General features: G+C 36.6%; 1 protein-coding gene across 1 annotated transcript in view; it reads right to left on the bottom strand.

The window, feature by feature from the left end:
- The window catches only part of LOC107727549 (probable G-protein coupled receptor 158), a 43,561-nt gene that overhangs the window by 6,565 nt on the left and 10,266 nt on the right, over positions 1–26,730 (bottom strand). The window contains exons 3-8 of the mRNA XM_016537439.1: positions 19,563–19,665; positions 16,705–16,916; positions 16,439–16,507; positions 10,112–10,221; positions 9,748–9,986; positions 2,280–2,418 (exon numbers count right to left, since the gene is read on the bottom strand). Of these exons, the coding sequence (XP_016392925.1) occupies positions 2,280–2,418; positions 9,748–9,986; positions 10,112–10,221; positions 16,439–16,507; positions 16,705–16,916; positions 19,563–19,665 (872 nt within the window). The remainder of the gene's footprint in view (positions 1–2,279; positions 2,419–9,747; positions 9,987–10,111; positions 10,222–16,438; positions 16,508–16,704; positions 16,917–19,562; positions 19,666–26,730) is intronic.

Here is a 26,730-nt window from a genome sequence, read left to right as displayed (position 1 = left end):
ACACAAACAAGTGTGTCATAATGAGAAAGAATTTCATTACACCAAATACACCAAATAATGTTCTTTTTAGCAACATCATATGACCCCTTTAACCAATTACAGGTATAGTAGGCGACACTCTAAAAAACGCTGGGTTTAGATTGTTGGGTGAGGAATTTGGGTTGATTTGACCCAGTTTGGATTGAAAATGGTTTATAATCAGTAACCCAATGGTGCTGGGTTGGGAATGCAGACATGAAAGAGAGCATGAACGTCTCACAACGGTTTTGTGTGCTGATACTACTTTGCCTATCTGTGTTTGCAGTGCTCACGATAGGAATATGTGAGGAAAATACAAGAAAGCTAATCGAAGCAAAGAGGAGAGAGAAATTTGAAACTGACTGCAGTGAGGAGTGTGTATACACGACACTGATTTCAAGTAAAAACAGAATACATTTTATGCAATTTGGCCATTCATTTACATGACAATGGCATTCTGGGGCCCTGAAAACACAAACTTTTAAAAAACAGGTTTCAAACTGCAAGTTTTTGAAAACAATATTGTTATCATCTCCGTGTAAACTACAAAAACATAAATGAGTGAAAACAGTGACATCATGTACATGCATATTATGTGTTCAGTCTATAGATATGTGCGCAGGCATGTAGTGTTTCTTTACAAAATGACATCGCCATCTACTGGCCTGTCATGCATAATACAGTGTTTTTAGCTGTTTTTACGGATCCGTGTGAACGGGGACTGCTTTTACAGTGTTGTCGTCTGTATGCAAAACTTTTCAAAAATGCAAAGGAAAAACTTTCTAGTACGTTTTTATTTGGTTTAGTACAACCAAATCACTCGAACGGTGACCAGTGAGCTGGAACTAAACAACCCGGAATGGAGCTCGAATATATAATTGTATAAAATAACTGGTTAATTGTCTTCTTAAACACTAGTAATTCAGTATCAATCTTATAAAAAGCAATTTTGTATAAGCTGTTTAACTTTTCAGTTGACATTATTTTCAGCACTTTTTCTTACTGACGTACACATGTGGGTTTTTACGGCCAGTTTGAACATATTGGTTGTTTATTAGTGCTCAAAAAGCACATATTCTGCACAATACCCAAACTTAACAACTACCTTACTAACTATTAATAAGCAGCAAATTAGTGGGAGTTTATTGAGGCAAAAGCCATATTTAATGGTTTGTTAATGGCGAGAATTGGACCTTAAAATAAATTGTGACCGTTTTTACTTTTGCCGATATTTGTCTATCTCTGGTCGTTCTAGCTTAACAGTAAATTTCCACCTTTTGATTATTACTGCTGCCTGAGTTGTTACTATAGTTATTCTGTGTGTGATTTTATTTTCCATCCTATTATGGGTGAGTTGCTAAAAGACAGTCTGTAGATTTTCAGCAGCTAACAGATTTGCATGTATGATGGTGGATACAGATTTTTTATCTTTAGGCTATGATTCCATCCAGCCCGAGGATTTCAAACATGTTTTTGTATTTTTTGTATTTTGTAATGTGTATTTTGAGCTGATTTTAGAATGCATGTTGTGTTCATTTGTCACAAGTCTCCTAGTAACAAGATGTGTTTCTGTGCAAGTTTATAGGCTTTATGCAGGAACAAACCAGAAAACAGGTCTCATTGCATCTCGAGAAATTGCTAATAGCAGTATGAACTGATGGCAATATCTATGGACTATTAATCAGCTAACCTGCCTAATTCTATTTGTTGTTGGCATTTTATTCGATTTTAATATCCAAATGTTAGTGAGAAGAAGAAAAATAGACTATGAGATATTCATTTACATATGTGATGGTTTGTTGCACATAACCCACAGAACAAAAATCTGGTAGCATGTGATCATTTAGTGTATGATGTCCAGTTTTTCTCCATTTACAAATTTGGTGAGTGTATGACGCCTAATGTTTTAAAAATCTGTTTTGAAAATTTGAAAAGATTTAAAAAGTTGTTCACTTACTAAATAAAGTCTAACTGAAAACACAAAGAAAGGGAAATGTTTGATTTAACCATTTTTACCCATTTTCACCAGTGACCATTTTTTTCAGAGAAAGGTTTTTTTGGAAATTGTGTTTCTTGCACACGACAAATCTCAGAAAATCAGTTTGTATTTCATTTGCATTTCAGCTCTCATGTTACTCCTCAAGTGTGGTGTTGCATTCCACTCACAAAGCAGAGAGCCTGTCTCATGAATAAACATGGAAAGCATGACATCTTAATCATGCTTCTGCCGTTGCTGCTCATAACCAATGCACATTGCTCACCTTATGATGTGAAATATTGCAGAGATGAGGAGTTCATTATAAATGGCGATGGCCAAGTAGCGAGGCTCGTGGAAAGCGGAGGGAACGGTCCTCACGGCATAGCACAAATAGACACCCCACAGCAGGAACAGGAACTCCGCTGGAACAGGAACACAAGGAGACACAGCTCAGTGCCGTCACTAATTATTTAGTGTGTCAAATCACTTAAAAGTAACACCGAGTCGACAGTGCATGAACATCTTGAAGGCGACGTTTGAAACAACGTTACAAATCTGAATGGAATCTGCTTAATCTCTAAACTCCATAATCAGGCCATACATATATATTTGGTAACACTTTAGTTTAGGACCAATTTTTACTATTAAGTAGTTGCTTATTAGCATGCATATTACTAGCATATTGGCTGTTTATTAATACTTTTAAAGCACATATTAATGCTTTATTCTGCATAAGCATATTTTAGATGCTTTAATCATACTCCATACCTAAATTTAACAACTACCTAACTATTAAGTGGCAAATAAGGAGTTAATTGAGGGAAATGTCATAGTTAAGAGTTAGTTAATAGTGAGAATTGGTCACCAAATTAAAGTGACCATATATTTTATATAACTTAAAAAACAAAATATATTTTATTATTTGAATAAAGTTAATATTAGTTTTTTTTTCCTATTTTAAGGATTCACATTAATTTGTAAGCTGTAGTGTTAGGAATTGAGAACTGTTTCTCATTCAGAATCTTTTTTTTTTTTTTTAATAATTCAATCAAATGATTTTTATGCATTCTTTCACCACATGGACTGAAGACCGTAGAAAAATACTATGACATGTTTGCTGCATAGCTACTCAATGTACAGTTCCACGGCAAAATCATTCGTTTTAGCTGATTTGTGGAATTTGCAGTTTGATGTGAGTATAATGAGAGAGAGTGACTATAAATAGACAACACAACCCAATGGTTGCATGCCAACATGAAATGGTTCATTTTAATGCATCTGCCAAAAAGATTCACAAAGAGGCTGCATCCGAATTATCATACTTCCCTATACTTTATAGAAGGTGAAAAAAACAGTATGTGAATGAGTAGTATGTCCAGATTCACAGTATTCATATAACAGCAGGCGAGAAGTTTCCAGACGACCGACTAGTTCCAGGGAGTTTCTCAAGTGTGCATCTGATGGACACTTTACTATCCCATGAGGCCACGGGAGAAGATTTGTAAATGACAGTGAAGAAAAGCAAATGACGCTGGTAGGACACGACAATGACTACATGACAGATAGTAGTACATCCGAACTAAAGGAAGGTTTTTTTGTTTTTTTTTTGCAGTTGCAAAGTAAGTACTTGAATGTAATCTGGACGTGCTACATTCATCATGTTGTCATTGTCATGTGACCTACAAGCGTCAGCTGCGTCAAGTCACTGCCATTCATAAATCCTCTCCTGTGGCCTCATGGGATAGTAAAGTGTCCATCATATACACCCATCAGAATCACGCCGGGAGTAGCAGGTCATCTGGGTACTTTTTGCCTACTCTTTTATGAGTACTGTGAATTTGGATATACTTTTTTTGTGACACTGTGGTTTCGGATTATTTTAGGATGCAGCCACTGGTCTCAAACTCAAGACATGAGCTATAAGTTTGAATTAATCACTCAGTCATCAAACTCCTTATGATTATCATATCATTTTGTTTCAACATGTTACTCTCATATCTCTGGAAGCAGTGGATCTTTGTAGATTTTGTTGTTGTTGTTTTGTCAGTCTCTACTATAAAAGAAGCTAGACTTTGCAACCACTCATTCATAAACATATCACTTTTCTGTTAATAATATTCAGTACAATTTCTACCTACTTTAATTAAAAAACTTAAGTTCAGTTGCTGCCTTAATTTTTTTTTAGTATAATCAACTTGGTTGTACAAGTATGGGTACAAAACGTAAAGGGTTACTTCACCCAAAAATGAAAATTCTGTCATTAATTTCTCACCCTTATGTCGATCCAAACCCAGAAGACCTTTGTTCATCTTCGGAACACAAATTAAGATATTTTTGATGAAATCCGAGAGCTTTCTGACCCTCCCATAGACAGCAAGGGTCTTTATTTTCCAGCAGGATTTGGCACCTGCTCACACTGCCAAAAGCACCAAAAGTTGGTTAAATGACCATGGTGTTTGGTGTGCTTGACTGGCCAGCAAACTCACCAGACCTGAACCCCATAGAGAATCTATGGGGTATTGTCAAGAGGAAAATGAGAAACAAGAGACCAAAAAATGCAGATGAGCTGAAGGCCACTGTCAAAGAAACCTGGGCTTCCATACCACCTCAGTAGTGCCACAAACTGATCACCTCCATGCCACGCCGAATTGAGGCAGTAATTAAAGCAAAAGGAGCCCCTACCAAGTATTGAGTAAATGAACATACTTTCCAGAAGGCTAACAATTCACTAAAAATGTTTTTTTTTTATTAGTCTTAAGTATTCTAATTTGTTGAGATAGTGAATTGGTGGGTTTTTGTTAAATGTGAGCCAAAATCATCACAATTAAAAGAACCAAAGACTTAAACTACTTCAGTCTGTGTGCATTGAATTTATTTAATACACGAGTTTCACAATTTGAGTTGAATTACTGAAATAAATGAACTTTTCCACGACATTCTCATTTATTGAGATGCACCTGTATATGTGTGTGTACTGTGTATATTTATTATGTACAGGTGCATCTCAATAAATTAGAATGTCGTGGAAAAGTTTATTTATTTCAGTAATTCAACTCAAATTGTGAAACTTGTGTATTAAATAAATTCAATGCACACAGATTGAAGTAGTTTAAGTCTTTGGTTCTTTTAATTGTGGTGATTTTGGCTCACATTTAACAAAAACTCACCAATTCACTATCTCAACAAATTAGAATATGGTGACATGCCAATCAGCTAATCAACTCAAAACACCTGCAAAGGTTTCCTGAGCCTTCAAAATGGTCTCTCAGTTTGGTTCACTAGGCTACACAATCATGGGGAAGACTGCTGATCTGACAGTTGTCCAGAAGACAATCATTGACACCCTTCACAAGGAGGGTAAGCCACAAACATTCATTGTCAAAGAAGCTGGCTGTTCACAGAGTGCTGTATCCAAGTATGTTAACAGAAAGTTGAGTGGAAGGAAAAGGTGTGGAAGAAAAAGATGCACAACCAACCGAGAGAACCGCAGCCTTATGAGGATTGTCAAGCAAAATCGATTCAAGAATTTGAGTGAACTTCACAAGGAATGGACTGAGGCTGGGGTCAAGGCATCAAGAGCCACCACACACAGACGTGTCAAGGAATTTGGCTACAGTTGTCGTATTCCTCTTGTTAAGCCACTCCTGAACCACAGACAACGTCAGAGGCGTCTTACCTGGGCTAAGGAGAAGAACTGTACTGTTGCCCAGTGGTCCAAAGTCCTCTTTTCAGATGAGAGCAAGTTTTGTATTTCATTTGGAAACCAAGGTCCTAGAGTCTGGAGGAAGGGTGGAGAAGCTCATAGCCCAAGTTGCTTGAAGTCCAGTGTTAAGTTTCCACAGTCTGTGATGATTTGGGGTGCAATGTCATCTGCTGGTGTTGGTCCATTGTGTTTTTTGAAAACCAGCGTCACTGCACCCGTTTACCAAGAAGTTTTGGAGCACTTCATGCTTCCTTCTGCTGACCAGCTTTTTGAATATGCTGATTTCATTTTCCAGCAGGATTTGGCACCTGCCCACACTGCCAAAAGCACCAAAAGTTGGTTAAATGACCATGGTGTTGGTGTGCTTGACTGGCCAGCAAACTCACCAGACCTGAACCCCATAGAGAATCTATGGGGTATTGTCAAGAGGAAAATGAGAAACAAGAGACCAAAAAATGCAGATGAGCTGAAGGCTACTGTCAAAGAAACCTGGGCTTCCATACCACGTCAGCAGTGCCACAAACTGATCACCTCCATGCCATGCCGAGTTGAGGCAGTAATTAAAGCAAAAGGAGCCACTACCAAGTACTGAGTACATGTAGAGTAAATGAACATACTTTCCAGAAGGGCAACAATTCACTAAAAATGTTTTTTTTATTGAAGTATGAAGTTCTTATGAAGTATTCTAATTTGTTGAGATAGTGAATTGGTGGGTTTTTGTTAAATGTGAGCCAAAATCATCACAATTAAAAGAACCAAAGACTTAAACTACTTCAGTCTGTGTGCACTGAATTTATTTAATACACGAGTTTCACAATTTGAGTTGAATTACTGAAATAAATGAACTTTTCCACGACATTCTAATTTATTGAGATGCACCTGTATATACACGTGAAAATATGTTTATACAAGCTAGAAGAGAAAAGCAATTAAAAAGTTGGCTACAGAAGTCAGGGGCGTCATGTACAATGTTTTTTGAGGGGGGCACCAGTGGTAGTTCAGGCTGATTTTATGCCCTATGAGATAAGCACTTTTTAACAACTTAAAAAAAGTTCACCCAAAAATGAAAATTCTGTCATCATTAACCCTCATATCATTTTTAAGGCTGCACCTGAAATAACATCCTTCCCTACAATATACAGTAGCAGGCGAAAAACAGTATGATAAAAGCAGTATGATGGAATTCACAGTACTCATAAAAGAGTAGGCAAAAAGTACCCAGATGACCTGCTACTCCCGGCGTGATTCTGATGGGTGTATATGATGGACACTTTACTATCCCATGAGGCCACGGGAGAAGATTTGTAAATGACAGTGAAGAAAAGCAAATGACGCTGGTAGGACACGACAATGACTACATGACAGATAGTAGTACATCCGAACTAAAGGAAGGTTTTTTTGTTTTTTTTTTGCAGTTGCAAAGTAAGTACTTGAATGTAATCTGGACGTGCTACATTCATCATGTTGTCATTGTCATGTGACCTACAAGCGTCAGCTGCGTCAAGTCACTGCCATTCATAAATCCTCTCCTGTGGCCTCATGGGATAGTAAAGTGTCCATCATATACACCCATCAGAATCACGCCGGGAGTAGCAGGTCATCTGGGTACTTTTTGCCTACTCTTTTATGAGTACTGTGAATTTGGATATACTTTTTTTGTGACACTGTGGTTTCGGATTATTTTAGGATGCAGCCACTGGTCTCAAACTCAAGACATGAGCTATAAGTTTGAATTAATCACTCAGTCATCAAACTCCTTATGATTATCATATCATTTTGTTTCAACATGTTACTCTCATATCTCTGGAAGCAGTGGATCTTTGTAGATTTTGTTGTTGTTGTTTTGTCAGTCTCTACTATAAAAGAAGCTAGACTTTGCAACCACTCATTCATAAACATATCACTTTTCTGTTAATAATATTCAGTACAATTTCTACCTACTTTAATTAAAAAACTTAAGTTCAGTTGCTGCCTTAATTTTTTTTAAGTATAATCAACTTGGTTGTACAAGTATGGGTACAAAACGTAAAGGGTTACTTCACCCAAAAATGAAAATTCTGTCATTAATTTCTCACCCTTATGTCGATCCAAACCCAGAAGACCTTTGTTCATCTTCGGAACACAAATTAAGATATTTTTGATGAAATCCGAGAGCTTTCTGACCCTCCCATAGACAGCAAGGGTCCTACCATGGTCAAGGCAAAGAAACGTAGTAGAACATCGTTAAAATGGTCCATCTGACATCAGTGGTTCAACCGTAATTTTACGAAGCTACAAGAATACTTTTTGTGCGCAAAAACAAAAAAACAAAAATAACTTTATTCAACAATTTCTTCTCTTCCGGGACAGTCCTCCACCATTATCGACGCATGCGCATTGCTTTCGTCTGCTTGTAAACAAGGTGAAGTGCATGCGTGTTCTATGTCAGCTCTTGGATTTCATCAAAAATATCTTAATTTGTGTTCCGAAGATGGACGAAGGTCTCACAGGTTTCGAACAACATGAGGGTGAGTAATTAATGACAGAATTTTTGGGTGAACTAACCATTAAATTCCATTAAACCGAATTTAAAAATCAGGTTGAATTTCATATTATTTCATTTAACTTATTTTGATGAGTTAAAGTAATAAACATAAGTTGCCATGACTTATTGATTAAATCTTTTTATTTACAGTGTATTGAATAATATATGTGCTATTTTAAAACGGCATTTTCTTGCATTTATTTTAACTGCTTCTACTGAACACAAAATTCCTAAACTTACAGTGAAAAAATGGACAATAGCTGTTTTAGACAATTTTTGGTTTGTAATACAAAATGTACTTTTTAATAATAAGCAAAATTGAAGCAGTCTTATTTAAGTATCACTGAGATACTATTACATATTGATCTATTTGTTTTCATTTTAGTTTTAGTAAATTTGTGTTTTGTTTTTGTGATTTTATTTGTTTAAAAATATCTATATAGTTTTAGTTTGACTTATTTTAGTGCAATCGGTTAAACTTGACTTGGCAACTAGTTAAATTACAATTAAAGGTTTTTTTGTTTGATATTATTTATTTTATTTTATTTCAAGTAACAAGTTCTTTTATTGGTTTTTTTTTTTATGATTATAATTTTAGTTAACTATATGAACCCTATATGCTAAAGGAAGAAAGTTCACCCAAAATTAAAAAAGTTTTCAGTGTTCTCCCCCCCCTCAAGAGTGTCTCAAGAAATGAGACAACTGAGACTGTTTTGTGTCTTCAAAAAGGACCAAAAAGTATAGCTTATATCTTTGTCCTTCCACCATTGAAATATTACAAGTGAGAATGCCTTTGTTTGTGTGCATGAATGGATATCATGAGTTTCCGGGCTATCTCCATGCAGTTCACGCTGTAAGCAGAAGGTTCTGGAGCTGTCAGAGAGAGCCGTCTCTGCATCACTGGCCACGTCTCACACCCTCATGCCTTAAAGGCTGTCTGGTCACACTCAGATGATCCGATTATACATCCCACATCTCTTCTGTCAAAGTTGCATCCATAACCCTGAGACTTTGGCATTCTTGCCTCATTTTCCTTTTGTTTGAGGCTGCTGGTAGCACAAAAAAAGGCGGCAGGTGTGTGAGATATTGACCTCTGCTGTCAGAGAGAGCCGTCTCTGCATCACTGGCCACGTCTCACACCCTCATGCCTTAAAGGCTGTCTGGTCACACTCAGATGATCCGATTATACATCCCACATCTCTTCTGTCAAAGTTGCATCCATAACCCTGAGACTTTGGCATTCTTGCCTCATTTTCCTTTTGCTTGAGGCTGCTGGTAGCACAAAAGAAGGCGGCAGGTGTGTGAGATATTGACCTCTACAATCTACTTCTTCGTGATATACTTATTTATAATAGTATTATAAAAATATATAAAGCATATATGATATCATATAATAATCATTGCTGGTTTTTAAATCTGCATCTCATCTAATGACATTTTTAATTGTGGTTTGAGTGTGTCGCTGTCTGTATTTTGCTCTCCAGTGCTGGTTATGGTAGTATAACATTAAGCATAAGAACTGACCAGCAGCCATCATGTAGTCCCAGCTGTCCAGCAGGCACATGCTGAACTGCAGGCCCTCTGGGGTGAAACCGATGTCGATGAGGGCACGATGGGTGTCAGGGCTCTGGCATATGGCTGAGGTCCAGGCCACGAGGAACCACACGACCACCAGCAAAATTACAGCAAGCAGACGCAGAACCCTCCAGCTGGTCATGTACGGGATCCGCTGGGCGGTGCGGGACAGGAACACCTTTAAAACCCTTGTTATGAGAAACAAGGACAAGACACAAATATAAAAGTGGTAAACTAAAGCAACACTTTTTTCTTATGCAGACTTCAGCAGAAACATGATTGTTTACTGTGAAGCTGGCAGCATTATTTGTACCTGTACAGTTTGAGAATCACTGTTCCGTAGACGATGGCAAATCCGAGCAAACGGAGCCATCTCAGGAGAATACACCGGAAAACACTTGGATTAAAATACTGTATCATAACCTGATGATTCAAAGATAAAAATGAAAAGTTAGTAAGTTGACTAATCACTGAATTTCTTTTGCATACATTTCTTTATATACTAAGGCTGTAATTGTGATAAGAAGAACACATCAGTTTCACAGTTTCACTGATGCTCTTCAGGAAACAGTAGGTAGCTGGCTCAGTCTTATGAGACCTGTCAAGAATATGTCATATTTCACATTAAAAATCAAAAGAAAGTAGTAAGGAATTATATTCTGCTAAAAGTAAATGAAATGACAATTTGCTGAAATTCATTCACTCTCAGACCATCAGATTTGGAAAAATGTAGCATTCCATTACTTGCTCATCTATGGATGCTCTGCAGTGAATGGGTGCCGTCAGAATGAGAGTCCAAACAGCTGATAAAAACATCACAATAATCCAAAAGAAATCCACACCAGTCCGGCAATTACCATCTTGAGAAGCCAAAAATTTAGTGTTTGTACGAAACTCATTCTCCATTAAGACATTTTTAACTTCTGGCCAGAATATGAGTACTCTATCCACAATATTGCTCTCTCGAGTGAAAAAAGTAATCTGGTCTGAATCAGAAGAGAAATCTGCACAGATCAAGCACTATTTACAAGCCAATACAGTCCAAAATCATTTTTAACAAATATGTGGGTGGATTTTGATGTGAGAGACAACAGGAGATGGACTTTTTCACTGGAGGAAGCATTATTATGGTTAATGGACTTGCATTTTGGCAACGGTTTAAAGTTAAAACACCTTTATGATAGATTTATTTCTTACAAACACAGCTGTTCGCTTCACAAGATGGTAATTGATGGTCTCGAGTGGTGTGGATTTCTTGTGGATTACTGTGATGTTTTTTTTCCAGCTGTTTGGACTCTCATTCTGACGGCACCCATTCACTGCAGAGCATCCATTGGTGAGCAAGTGATACATTTCTCCAAATCTGATGAAGAAACAAACTCGTCTACATCTTAGATGGCCTGAGGGTGAGTACATTTTCAGCAAATTGTCATTTTTTGGGTGAACTACTCTTAATTGTTACAAGTTTTCACAATGCAACAGTGTAATTTACTTGATGCAAATGAAACACATTGACATATCCTTCAAAACTATATAAATATGTGCAAATATACTCATGTTATTATGCATGTGAATGAAGTATAAGTACAAGCTTTCCAGATTGTCTCAGTTTAATCCTCCCGAGCCTGTAAAGTGCTCCCTGAATTCCTCATTATCTGTCAAGCCTGGTCTCCCTTTTGTTCTGTGCCTGTCTTATTTAAAGCAGCAGAATTAAATAAATATCAGCGCGGACTGATGGAAAGATGCATCTGTTCTTGTGTCTCCTAGGAGAATCACCAGTACAGCTTTCCAATCCACAGTCGCCCTCTTAAATGTGCAAACAGCAAAACGGCCCCTCCAGTATAATCAAAGAGCTCGCCACGTGCAGCTTCTAACCATGAGGAAGACTCAATTAGCAGCACTTCTCCTCTCAGATAAATAAATGAGCACATGCCTTTTGCACTCATTAGGAAAGTGAAAAGCTTGATGTAGAGTAAGGCAGTTCATATTTGAACTGTGCACACAAGAAACTACTCCAACACTACAACCAAATTGGGAAAAATGCTTTTGTTATTTTATAGTCCTAGTTCTGTTAGGTTTCCATCTTATAAACCTGCTTTATACTACACTGTAAAAAATGACTGTGAATTTAACAGTAAAAGACTGTAAAAATGCTACAGTAAAAACCTGTTAAATGGTTAACGTTAAATTCCCCTACTATATACGGTGAAAAACTGTATTGGACATTACATGTATTGGACATTAATTTTACGGTAGTATACCGTTTTTGGAAGTGAAAAGCGTAACCGTAAATTGACATTCATAAAATTCCGGCAACCACAGCTGCCGTTTTTTTACCGTAAAGTTTAAGGATTTTTTTTTACAGTGTAGACACAGAAAGGCACAGAAATGTTCACCGGAAATCTTTACCAGGTACATTCTGGTTAGAAATGCTGTCCAATTTGATGAGGCATCATGCTGATGTGTGACAAAATACTCATGCAGCCATTTTTAGCAGAAGGTGCCACCGTTAGTTTCCAGAAACTGGCTAAGAACAACTGTGCGCTATGTTCATCAAGTCCATCTTCAGGTAAAAGCAGCAATTTTTTTCAAATGCGCCTATGGTGATTTTTAAAAACAGTTATTAAAAAAAGACATAAACTAAAGTTGGCATACAACCCGGGAAATGCATATATATTTAGTATATGTTTTACTTTTTCAAGCAAGGATGCATGATACCCTGTGATTGGTTAAATATTGTTATATTTGTTATGTGGCTTGTTTGGAGTGAATGCAATTGAAGTCATGCTGGTTTTACATCAAGATGGACATTAGGAAGGTGTTTTTTTTGTTGTTTTTTTTAGTATTTTGTACTAAATAAATTCACATATAGGCAAAAATTGTATTTGTCAAAAAATATAGGAAAACTCAGGCAATTCACACGATAACGCTCAGCGTTTGATGAACTTATTTGCATGTTTTTTTTTTTTTTGTCTTTTTATCCTCATTCCAAATGATCAGAAAAGAGGAAACCAACTATAAAACAAGAGAAAGTACTAAATTACCAACAGGCTCATCTAAGCGTTTGATCCAGTATCAGGATACACTTCTTCATTTCTCAAATAAACCCAGCCACCATTGCCATCGCTATTTCCAGCCTTTCCCCTTCAGAGTCAGAATCGGCGAATAACATTTGCAACACATCCAACTTTTTAAGTGACATGACATGTGGCCAAGTATGGTGACCCATACTCAGAATTAGTGCTCTGCATTTATCCCATCCAAAGTGCACACATTCTGAGACGTTAACCCATTAAAAATGGTTTATTAGCCATTTGGCGATTTTCTCTCACAAATCTCACAATTTACTTGCACGCTATGAACTGAACTTCTTCCGCATCAATGACATGATAGCTCACATGCTCTGCTATTTCCTTGAACACTTTGAATAGGAACGTGACGTAATTTTGGTCTAGAATCGAAGTACTACATGTCTGCCATCTAGTGGTAGGGAATACAAATGAGATATTCCACCATATCAGGAAGTACAGTCTATTTTATTAAGTATGACGTCTTGTCGCAATTTTGCGACTTTGGCGCTTAGAGGGTTAAAAAAGCGTATTTTTCAGGCTAGACCAGCCAATGCGCATGTGCAGTACTAAGTGCACGTCTCAGAATGATGACTGTTTCTAAAGCATCTACTTTCAGCTGCAATGATGCGATTGGCTCTTTTGTTCACAAGGCGGGACTATTCCTCCATATTGCGCGTTGAACTTTCTCCCATTCATAAGTAATAGGAGTGTGCACCGTCTTTGTATATCTAAAGTCTTTGACTTGACTAAAAAAACAAAAAAAAACAGGATAGGTTGACTCAATATGATAAAAACTAAAAAGGACTTTTGACAATTAAAACAGCTGACAAACTGCTGTAAAACAGCTCTACAGAAGTTCAATGTTACAAAGTTCATCAGTTGCAGTGCGAAACAAATTCTATCCAGCCATAAAGAGCTCTAAAGAAGACAATTGTGTCATTATTGAGGTCAATTAGGTTGACATTGATTCAATGTTGATCAATTAATCAAAACATGATCAACTGAAGGAGATAAGCATTACAATAAAACATAGCCAGACGTGTGATGTAGTCAAGCACGCTTTCTTATTCAAGAGCAGATTGAGGTGTCTGAACAGAGTGATGCTGTACAGTCATAGTCAGATTGCATTAGTCTGCTGCATCCTCCACAAGTCGTCCTGGGGGAGATTTTTCATACATTTTTATATGTTTGTGACATTATCTGGTTTTCATTATTCCTGTAGTGAATCCAGAGCTAAAGTGACAAATTAAAAACACCGTCAGTGGGTGCAATCCATTCCTCAAATCCCCCATTTAGAAGTTCCCATCCCTACCCTGTTTCATCCTCCCTCATCTCTCATATAAATGCAGGAGCTGTTGACTATCACAGATGGTCTGGGAGGTGTGCTTAGCTTAAGAACAGAGAAAAATACCACAGAGACAGGAGCACAACAGACGACGTGCCTGTTTTTAATCGAACGGGAACACAGAATCACTGCGGCTGAGGAATTCACTATTCACAATTTACACCAGATGGAAAAAGCATTCACAAATGAGATGTGATCAAATATAGGGCATCTCCCATTGTGTTTGATCGAAGTTTCATTTACAGCGAAAAATTACACAAGTAATCTACATTACATTGTGAAGACGCTCTGATGGGGTTTGGGGTTTGGAAACGTGACGAGAATGAGACCTTGATTTGCATTAGAAATGGTTAATCTGTGTGAAAGCTGGTCAACGAATACTTAGCTTTGACTCAACCAGAAAATAATGTCACTGTTTCAACATTGAACAGGCTTATGTAGTACACTACCAGCCGTGGTACAGGGCCGAAATGAAAAGCAGACCATTGCATTTTAAAGTGCCTCAGGAGCGGAATGTACATATCAGGATAAGACCAAGAAATCATAATGGATCTTTACAGCTGCATCCTGGCTGCCTGGTCCTTCAAAGTTAACATGAAATTAAAAATGCCCCTGGTCTTATTGGTCTTGTTTCCATCTAGTATTAGATCCTTTGCGGCAATCCGATAAAAAATCGTCAGCCAGGATGCATTGCTGTTTTGATCTGGAAAGTACACGAGCTGAGACCAGACGTGAGATTTGATCGTAGCCACCGCTCACGTCCATATTGATAAATTCCAAGATTTGCGTTGAAACGACCGTACGCCCAATTTTCTGTCGTCAGGTAGTAGTGTTGTAAATAACATTCATGTTACTTGCACAGACCGATAATTTCACTTCATAAGACCATAATATGTCGTCAGGAGCCACGGAAAATTTTTAATAAAAAAATAAAACAACATTATTAAAAAGTGTTTAAATCGCTCATTCTTCTAAAGAATCATTGTCCAACAGCGACACCAGCAGGTAAATTTACAGCGGGAGTCAGCATCTCTCTTGCCTCCTCTGAGCCCACTGAATTTTAACAGACCCCCCCAAAGCGTGTGGTGAGTTTGCTTGGGGGTAATTGAGAATGAATGGAGGAAGGTCACATGAGAGGAGGCAATGCCTCCATTGCGATATGATTGGATATGACTGGTCATGTTCGGCTGTGATTGGTTCATGTGATAAATCCCGCCTCTTGTGTTTGTGCACGTTTCACATTCGCAAATCCATCTGAATGAACAATATAATGGCCTTCATGGGAAGACTAATTAAAAAAATAACTCACACACAGACATAACCACTATGTTACATTAAAACAAGACTTAAAATGGCATGAATCTGCGGGAGTTTTTAGTTTAGCTTTAATGACTGATGATCCGAAAAATTCAAAAATAGTTAAAAGTTAACTATTAAAAAGAATAGCTGAACATAAGTTCACAAATATAATATATTATTTAAATTGCTACTGTCTTGAGTTATTATTTTGGAATAAATGTAAAATGCTTAAAAACCCTTTCATACTTTAATAATAATAGAATTTTTATAATTTAATAATATTTTTTAATTTAATAATAATAATTTTAAAATAATAGCTTTAATAAATAGAATATTGATTATATTGTTAATGTAAAATTATTAAATATATATATTATTTTTCTGATAGTGTAAGTAATGTTTATTTAACCAAAAAAATGTGACTGGGACATGAATTTACCTTTGATTTAAAAAAAAATAAAAATTTCAGAACACCACCGCACACCACTGAGCCACGGGTATTAATTTTGTTTTGCGTGTATGTGCTTTTTTGACTCTTAAAGCGATGGAAGCCGCTGACTTGCATTTTATGAATCGCCAAGGTTTCAGCTAAAAATCTTGTTTGCTGTTCTACTGAAGAAAAAAGTCACCTACATCTTGGATGGCCTGAGGATGAGTATATTAATAGCAAATTTAAATTTTTGGGTGAACCATCCCTTTAAAACCAGGTGGAAACATTGAGAATATTTCATTGCATTTTTTTTTTCTTTTTCTTTTCTCATTGATTATAATGGTTTGCCTAGAAATATGCCAGGTTACTGCAGTAAAATGGTGTTCAAACATTTAATCTTTTTCTTAAATAGTGACAGATGCAGGATGAAAGGGAGGAAAACAGATCTTCCTCTTTCATTTTGATAAGGAAGTAAAAAGAAGTGTAAGAACTTACAGGCAAGTAGAGAAGTACAGATCCTGAAAGTATCGCTTCAAGAAGTATAAGACCAGATGCTTTGATTCTCTGAAAAACAAGAGAGAGAGAAGTAATAGGTGAGAATACTGAACTATGACATTTTGAAAAGCAGTAATTGCCCTTCAGCCCAATAAACCTGCTCAAGCAGAAATCGAGCTCTAGTTTTTCTTTCAGGTAACTCTAGCAGAATAAAAGCAGAGTACAAAGCCTTTCCAGGCGAGATAACCGGCAGTAAATGTTCTTACCTTGTTGCGACGGAAGTGGTAGACGACCACCATGCTGATGAGGTCCAGGAGCATGCAGAAGCCCTGAAAGGAGACCATGGCGAGGCGGAGGGCCGTGTCCTCCTGAGCCACACACGGTGTGTCGCCTGTGCAGAACGGACAGCCTTCTCGGCAGGGCAAGCACCTCCCGGACGGTTCCCAGGATTGATCAGTGTACGTTTCCCGGTCTGATTCTAACAACAAGTGAACGACAAGAAACCATACTATGACATATCTGTTGATGTGTTTGCATTGTATACAGCGTTGTGACTGAAGGATTTATCCAAAAACAACTCAAATCTCATTAAACGTTACCACCATGAAACTACTGAACTTGGATTGATGACCAACTGATAATTGGTTAACGGGAATTTTATACCAGGAAGGAATGTTATTTATAAACCCAGAGCTGTTTTGTAGTTATTAATGATGTTTAATTTAATATCAACTTTCTTTCAGATGGTTCTCCTAAAATTGCTGAAGAGAAATTGACTGCTAAAAGTCTGCTAAATTGGAACAACTAATTTTGTACTTAATGCAATTTAATTGTGCGGAAGCATTGTTGGGGGTAACGCATTACAAGTAATGCAAGTTACGTAATCAGATTACTTTTTTAAGTAACTAGTAAAGTAACGCATTACTATATCAAAAAGTGTATATTTTTTAAATGTGATTGTTGGTACATTTTACCAGTTTTTACCATACTTTCAAAACAAAAATTAAAATAGGAAAAATATGCAATATGAAAATAATTGAAGACAAAATGTGTTTTACTGAGAAAAAACAAGATTTGGTTTTTAAAAAGCCTTTTTCCAAAAGGTACATCTGGAAAAAGGGTGGGTCGTCTTATATTCGGGCCAATACGGTAAGTAACGTAATTAGTTACTTTTTTAGGGAGTAACGCAATATTGTAATGCATTACTTTTAAAAGTAACTTTCCCCAACACTGTGCGGAAGTAGTCCTGAAGTCCAACTAAGGATATACTGAAGTATATTAGATTGTACTAAAGTCGAGCTATTGCAAGTATACTTCCGGTACACGTTAAATAGCTTTCATTTAAAGACCGATATTATTCAAAGACCACACAATCCTCATCAATAGTGACATTAAAACGTATTTTATTCTTAATTTTAAGAAATGTGCATTGTGCACCAGTAGTACTCCAAATAAAATTGTATTATAATTTTTATATCAGTAAGTCTCAAGCAATATGTCAGTAAATATGGCAATAGATTTGAACTAGTATGAAACAAATGTATTTTAAATACATTACTTTTTTACTAGGGTTCTTTATGGATTTATTGGTCCATAAGGTATTAAAAAAGTAAATCTCTGTTAAAGTTAATATGGAGTTCTTCCAAAGAACGTTATGGCTGACCTGCACTATAGCTTCTACTAAGAACCGTCTTAATCTGGCTTTGTCCAAAGTGATTTCTCCTGAGGGAGTGAAGAATAAGCTGATGTAACAGTACAGTAGTAACCTAATAATGCAGAGCACACACAATGACAGAGAGCAGATAACAGACTATAACTGCAGAGGCTCAACAAAGTTCACTAAACTTAGATTGGATGATTTTCAGAGAGTCCCAGGGCTTGTGAAATATGTACATGGAAGCCTTGGTTTATCAAATATGAAATAAGGTAAATGCGTGTATCTGCCACGTGTTTGAACAGAGCTGCAGCTTTTTGTAATTAGTCCACATTGGCCTGTATGTAAATTAGCCAATACTGTCTTCATGCTTATGTTACTTCATTACTTTATGAATCAGGCAAAACGAATAGATATCACCATACTTTCCCCAGCTGATTAATCACAGTACATTGTATTACAAGTTTTCTGAAATGTTATGTTTAAACATGTAAATGAGGTATTGTCTAATTAAAGAGCCACTAATTTGCATAATTTTCAGAACATAAATCTGAACATTGGATAAAGCCAGGTTCAAAATTTTGAGTTAGAGACTTTTACAAAGGGGAGTTTGCATCTCTCTTTATCTCTTTTTTATTACTCCATAAATCAGAAAATACTGTCAACTGACAAAAAAAAAAAAGAATACATTCATTTTTAAGAATAAAATGTTATATAAATCAGTCGAACGTTATATAAACAAACCCTTCCGTTTAAATAGGAATAAAACGGTAAAGATTGGAAGTGGAGATTTCTGATTCAGCACATGAGAAAAAAAATATTGTAATTAAAATCTACAGATGCAAATAGATAATAAACACTTAAATGTGTATTTTGGATGTTTCCTTATAGTCTGAAAGAAGCTAAACGGACTTCAAAATTGACCAGTGTCTGAAAAAAACACTAGTTTTGCCTATAGATTGCTGCTTTAAAAGTGGAAGAGACTCATTTCAAAGGAGCTATTTTTACATCAGTTTATATCTGAGCGTGTGAGAGAGGAATATTGCTCTTAACAACTAGGACTCTCTGCATTAAATAGATATAAACTCTGTCTTTGGGGTATTCGTGCCTAGTTCATAAATTATCTGGTGGAAAGATGTAACTATGTTTGTGTATCCATTTCTGTCAGAAAGATAAATTCAATCCAGAATAGTTCTGTTCAAACAAGACCCATTACTTTATTTATGTGCATTTTACATTCACATTCATTGTTCACAGACAATAAAACTGTGGAATAATCTAATTGTCTTACATTGAAGGATGGCCCAGTTTTAACTACTCATATTTATCTCTCGTAAGTAGTTTTTAATATCAATTATCAAAATACCATAAGAGATTTAAAGTATGATGTTAGAGGTTCCTATACAGTTCACCTCAAAAACTATTCACATTAAAAAATCCAACGTCCCACCAGTTCAGATTTGTACTTACTTGAGAAGCCATTGAGCGCCACTTGGCTTTGGTGATAGAAACCACTCTTGCATTGGCACTTGTACTTGTCCAGCACAAATCCATGGCCTGCAATCGGTTTACACTAGCAAAAAAAAAAAAAAAGGGGGGTTAGTTTTACAACTGAACTTCAATTGGTAAAAGTACAGTATGTAATAGGAGACACAATTAAGCTACAAGTACCAGTTCCACTACCTCTTTCTCCATTTTTAAGCACTGAAACCTTAACTGATGCTGGAAATTATATATATTTGTTCAACACAACTCACTGTATGAGCAAGGACCTTCCTGAGGAAATCGGCTCTGCTAACAGACCATCAATGACAGTGGTGTCACTGTCATTTATCACACTGCCAGGTATGAAAATGTCAGTTTTATCAGTTATTATGACAGTCGATACATGTGCAGCAGTTTATTTTTACTCATACTCTGGCAACATCACGGTAAAGCTCACACGAGCGTGCAAACAGATGGGCTCACAGCAGCTTTCTCCTTAAAGGCTCTTTAAAATGACTGCTAAGCTTGAAATCAAAAGAGTTTACATATAGAACAATACATACAGTCCAACAAGAAAGATGTGCACAAGATGTATCAACAATGCAATTTTGAGCCTGTCGTAAGTGCAAAAGAGACTTGCGAACTTCAACTTTTTAGACTGCTGTATTCCAGAAAGAGAAATAAATAGTTGTACTGTGAACTAGGTCTGAAAAAAGTCACACCAAGTTCACAAGACTCTATAAATAAGCTGGAAGTGCCATGAAGCCCAGAGGAAATCTAATGAAGCGAATGGACTGAATGCTGATCTCAGAGAAAGGTTTCAGGTTAAATTAGTCCTTGTTTTGTCACCTTTATTTTAGCAAGAAGTATTCAATGTGTCAAGTCTTAATTTTTCTAGAAGATAATTACCTCCCTTTTAGATTTATGCACTTGGTTTACTAAATGCACTAAATCTTCAGCGAGAACATGGGTGCCAAATGCTACGTTCTCAGAGACAATGAGGTTTTTACATATACATTTTTACATTACATTTACAGGTTTTACGTTTTATGTGTTGCTCTTTCAGAATAACGCTACAGATCAGATGCCCCTTAAATTCTCAATAATATAATTACAATCAAAAACATTGCCATTATTGCAATGTAAAAAGATATGTTGTTATCTATCTAGCTTATTTAAAGATAAATAACATGTATTTATACATCATGGTACTGCTTATAATTTACAAATTTTCAATGTTTTTAAAATTCATTGTAAAAAAAAAAAATGGGATAATGTACATCCAGCAGGTTGTTATCGCATAATAAACCACGACAGGGTGATCAGGACCCCGACGTGAAGCGGATATTATTTCTATTTATTCTGCAATAACAACCAGGTGGATGTACATTATCCTGCTTATTACATGGCTACTTGCTGCATAAGTAAATAATTAGATATGAAATATTGATTTGAGTTGAAATACTTTATTAGCTCTTTAAATGCAAAGCAAAACCGTTCCAAACGCACAGCTTGGATGAAATTTACGGCATATAATGCACAGTCGTATCACTAATTACACACCATATGAATAAAGAAGAGGACATAAAATGTTATTTGAGATGAAGGCATTTTAAAATCTTATGTGTACATTATCTTAAAATCCATTCAAATCCAGTGTACAACAATCAAGATGAACACTGCAAAAATATTACAGCAGGTCTGCTATTAATACTGAAGTCTTCACAGTAAATACAGTTGATAACTGAGGTGCGAGATGATAGCAGTTGTGTTTGAATGAAACAAGAGAGAGTGCGGTGGTGTGATATGAGAGATGTTAAAGAAGCACCGGTCTAAAACACCTGGACGAGCGGTGTGTTATTCTGTGTTACACACCTCAGAATGGCATGACTGATCAAGGCATGTTGTCACATTTAGTTTTAGGTTTTGTATCACGTTTAGGTTATGTCTTTTATTTTGTAGTTTAGTCACAGTCATATCTCCTGTTTCCTGTCACGTGCTTCCCATGCCCTCATGTGTTCTAGTCCCTTACGGAACAAAAATATATTTCCATATATTTATGATCAATATTTTCCCTTACGCAAAGAAAATATATTTCCCTATATATTTCCTAATACATCTGCACATGGACTCATTTCAACTCATCTTCAATGGACAGTTATGACAATCGTATACTGTAAAATACTAATACTATTTCTACTGTAAAATACTAAAAGTAATGTGAACCCAATAAAAATCACCACTAAGAATAGTTATAACTAAAAACATTCAAATTGTGAATGATAATGTCCATATACATGACTTAATGAGAATGTTTATGGGTATGTGTGCTTAATTATCATGAAATTAATGTCATAATGCAAAAAAAAATTCCTAAAAGGTCTTGTGAACCGATGGTTTTGTTCTTGTGAGATTCACCCGATCGTTAATGCCAATTAATTTCCAGAGGGCAAAGCTTTGATGAGGGCTGAATGTTGATTTATACACCCCTGTGTTTCAACAGTACCCTCTATCCTAGGCACCAGAACATGATTTTCAGTATATTAGCTGTTCCCCTCTGAGCATGCTCTATATGATTATGATTTAATAATACCAGCCTTGCTGCTTTCCAGTGCAGATAAATGTGGGCGACCCGAGACATTTGAAAACATGAACTCATGCATGGAAATCTTCAGGAGTGAGGAGTGTCAGCATCAGCAGAGTTAGAAGATCAATCTGTCACTGAAGACAGCGGCGCTCAACCTCCTGCTGTACGCTGCCGACATAACACGCCTGCAACAGGATATATTTGGATTTGCGTGTATATTCGTGACAGCGCACCTTCAGTTCACTGTTGTGATGAGTTCCTGTGTGTTTATGAGCTACCTGTTAACTGCTTCTCACTGCTTTTTATTCAAAATTTTAAAGCATGGCATTGGCTTCAGAATCAGTGGATAGACAAACTCTGGTTGCACAATTTCCATTTCTGCATAAATTGGTGATAAAATGTGATTTAGCAGGACATTTTGCCTGAGAATGTAAGGCCATCTGTAACTCAACAGAAGTTGAGGACAACGATCCAAAGCACAGGAGAGAATCAACAACACAATGGCCTTAACAGAAGAAAATATACGCCTTCTGGAGTAGCTTGACCTTAACCTGAGATGCTTTGGCATTCACAACAGACATCCAAGAATACTGCTGAAAGAGTTTTATAAAGAGGAATTTAAAACTATCTAAGCTTTCACATACTTCTTCCACCCTGCACTGGGAATATTTACACAGTGTTTCATCACAAATTCATGGAGAAATTATTCTGAGTAGTATCAAGTATCAAAGCACCGAAGGTGTTGACAATGTGAATTACAGGTATATTTCACAAATTCTGCATTTTTTGTTGCCGGTCTGATTTGCTATTGTTATAGTATTGACTCGATTACACTGTGCATCTGTGCAGAGATTCATGAATTACTCAAGAATCAACTGGTCAACACAAACAGTCAGCAGTCTTTATCTATAGTATGAATAACGTGAATATAATCTTAAAATATTGTTCATTTCCACCAGTCACATTTATAGGCTACTTCCTATATACATATAGACACAGAGCGCATTTAGGCCACGCCCACACCGGGGGACACACACTTTTGTGTCCTTAAATGCTCGTTTTTGGGTCTACAGCTTATAAAAACGTAGTTCTGTTTTTTTTTTAGCTTGTTTACTGTACACCTTGTCACACAGCAGCTTTAAAGGTCCCATGACATGCTGCTTTTAAAGTGTTAGTTCACCAAAAAAATGAAAATTAGACTTAGAAAATTAGAATTAGAAAAATGAAAATTAGCCTGTGTTTTACTCACCCTCGAGGCATCCAAGGTATACAGTATATGACTTTCTTCTTTCAGACGAATCCAATCGCAGTTATATTAAAATTGTCCTGGCTATTCCAAGCGTTGTCATTGCAGTGGGCGGGTGTTTCTGTTCAACAGTCCAGAAGACGTCAAATAAAGCGCGCGCATCCGTAATAAAACGTGCCTCACACAGCTCCGGGGGGTGAATAAAGGACCTCCTGTAGCGAATCCACGTAATAAACACTTTTCTCTCACTTCCGGTATCTGTCGTACGCGGAAGCCGTTCCGGCGGATGACGTAGGACGTATGCGTCGCGCACGCACCTGTGAGACATGCTAGTCTCGCGAGTTTGTTTACAGGAGCAAAGGAAGCAAAGTTTCCTTACTTTAGCAAAGGAAAACCAGTCTCCTCTTGGCTTATATCGAAATACTCCGACATTTTTCTTTACAAATCCTCAGTTTGTACTTCTAATTCGTGACCGGCGTTTTGTTTTGTTCTCTCTCCGCGTTCATCACTAATCACGCAACGCTGACGTGCTACGTCATCCGCCGGCACAGCTTCCGCATACCACAGTTAGATGAAGTGAGAGAAAAGTGTTTATTACGTTTGAAATATGGATATTTTTCTTACAAAAATGCATGGATTCACTACAGGAGGCCTTTATTCAACCCTGGAGCCGTGTAAGGCACATTTTATTATGAATGCGCGCGCTGGATATTCATTAAATTATCTAGTTCACCCAAAAATGAAAATTCTGTCATCATTTTTTTTGTTAAAAACGTGTACTTCCTTTTATCTGTGAAATGTGGAACACAAAGGGTTGTGTTTGGCAGATAAAAGGAAGTACACGTTTTTTAAAAAAATGACAATTTTCATTTTGGGTGAACTATCCATTTAAAGTCTTTCATCTTCAGTTTTAGATTCTAATACTAATGATGCATGAGAGTTTATGCGACACGCTCACTGATTACACTCAGAAACAATAGCTTTCTACTGACAGCCAATGAGATCCACCATAACACAACATTACCATTACAACTAATGGACCGGAAGAAATGGCACAGCAGTAGAAAAGACTTACAACCCTTTGGAAACCAGAAAGGAAAATGCTGCCTTCATGTGACAAAGCTCTGATTATATGGTGCCGGCCTTGGACATTTTCTTTCTCAAGTCTCCAGAGCTCTTTTCTCGAGCTGTAACGGAGAGACATAACAGAGTCTAACATCCACTCAGGTTAATCCACCTCAAAGTCATTGCAGGACATTTAGTGCATATGATTCGGGATGCGTTCCTGTCAAGCCCCGGGCTGATGTTGCTCATCTTGAATGACAGGACAGACTTTAAGAGGCATAGTCCTGCTGTCTTAGGTAGAGATGAGGCTATAAATAGATTCACACTGGCACACAGGGAGTGATACACACACACACACACACACTGCTTTCTTCCTCTTTCTCAGACAGCACACAAGTATTTCTTCTCTCTCATAAACACAGGAAACCCTTCCGAATATCGTTTTGCTTCCGTTGCTGTGGTCGGGCACGAGCGTCGTGCTTATGAAGGCTGCCGTGCTTTTCCTTGCTGCTTTTCCTCTAGTGTTCCCATGAGTGGGACCACACAGACACGGAGCATGGTCAATAATTTAGTAAGCCCACCGAAATCCATTATACTGCATTTATAATGGATCACAGCTTACTGGCAAATTCTCCTCAACACAAGACAACAACTTGGCCTTGCAAACCCGGTCCAGTCCATGCAATATTTGATCGCATCATATAGATGACCGACTGATATATCCTTAAGTCTGGTGTCCAATTACCTTTTTTAAGCATCAAAGGTGCAAATTCCATACTTATGCTGAGCAAAATGCAATGTAACAGAATGCAGGGTTCCCAAAAGCACTCTTTAATGTGACACAGCATCTTAAAAACATGGCACTCATGGCAGAAGATGCTGAAAAGACATGTTAACATAGAAGAATAATTAAAAAACAGTGCAGATGGATTGAGAACATGTTCTGTGTAAACAGCATTGAACATACCAAAATGTACTATTGTATTTTCTAATGTTTTGAGCTCATTTTTATATAATTTTCTGTTTATTTGATATTAATATTACATGACAAAATTGTATTGTTTATATTTCATCTTACAAAAAGCTTTATTACTTTATGTAAAGTCACTTTACATAAACATTTTTGTTAGTTACATGGCTTTTTTAAAACTGTAAAGTTTCAAATTGCAATCTTCTCATATATTTTTTAAATGATTACAATATAAATTTAGCAGTAATTACAAAGCAACGTTTACTCACAAATTAGCTAGTCCTCACAGATTCCTTTATGTTACATTTTCAACACATATTTGGTCTGTTTTTTTTAAATATTCAACAGTATTATAAAATATAATAAAACATCTTAGGTTGGCAATCAATAAACTTACTATAGCATATACCATGCTATAGTAAAAGATTTTACTTTACATTAAAAACATTTTTTTAAAATTTTAGTTACAAAGCAGGACGCGTTTATGTAGAGTTGCTAAGCTATAGTGTCGTCAAAAGTACCGGTACTTGAGCATTGTAGCCAATGACAAACATGTTTGTTGAGCATGTGAACGCCAAAGGCATCAGAGGCTTTGAATTTAGCCAGATTCTGCTCAGTTCACCAGAGTTTTTTCAGCGGGAGCTCTTTGTGCTTCTGAATTATTTCGCAATAACCAACACAGTATTAACACAATATATAGTAAAGTTTCATTGTGCAGTAAAGACAGATTTTTTGATTATAAATACAAAGTTCTGTCATGAAATCGGATATAATCACACCATTATTCACATGGCGCAGCTTTCTTTTCACATCAACAGCTAATGTGCTTGCTTCTCAACATTGAAATACTTGGCTAGTGGTTTTCTCATTTATATCTCATGACTCGTGTCACTTTTCTTACAATGTTTCTTACCAGAATCTACTCTGTACCTTACCCATGATTCTCCGGAAAAGTTCATGATGCCTATCCACAGTAATGATTAGAAACCGATATATTTTGTTTATCAAGATGAAATTATCATCTTGATTTTTATTTTGGGGGGAAAATAATAAAAGCCCAGCCATGACTTGATGAGGTATTAATATTGAAAATTTTAGTTCCAATATTACCTGTGAACTTTAATGTAATGAGCCATTAATTAATGATTTATACACATTAATAACCTGTGAAATTGCACCTTAATGTAACGTGAACATCTGTGAACCAGTTATTAATGAGCTATAAACGTTAATAACATCTAAAACTGAACCTTAATGTAAAGTGATCACCTGTGAACCATTTATT

Source organism: Sinocyclocheilus rhinocerous, unplaced genomic scaffold (assembly GCF_001515625.1).
Source record: "Sinocyclocheilus rhinocerous isolate Xijiao unplaced genomic scaffold, SAMN03320098_v1.1 scaffold306, whole genome shotgun sequence".
Taxonomy (NCBI): Eukaryota; Metazoa; Chordata; class Actinopteri; order Cypriniformes; family Cyprinidae; genus Sinocyclocheilus; species Sinocyclocheilus rhinocerous.
This window is presented reverse-complemented; position numbering and strand designations above follow the sequence as displayed.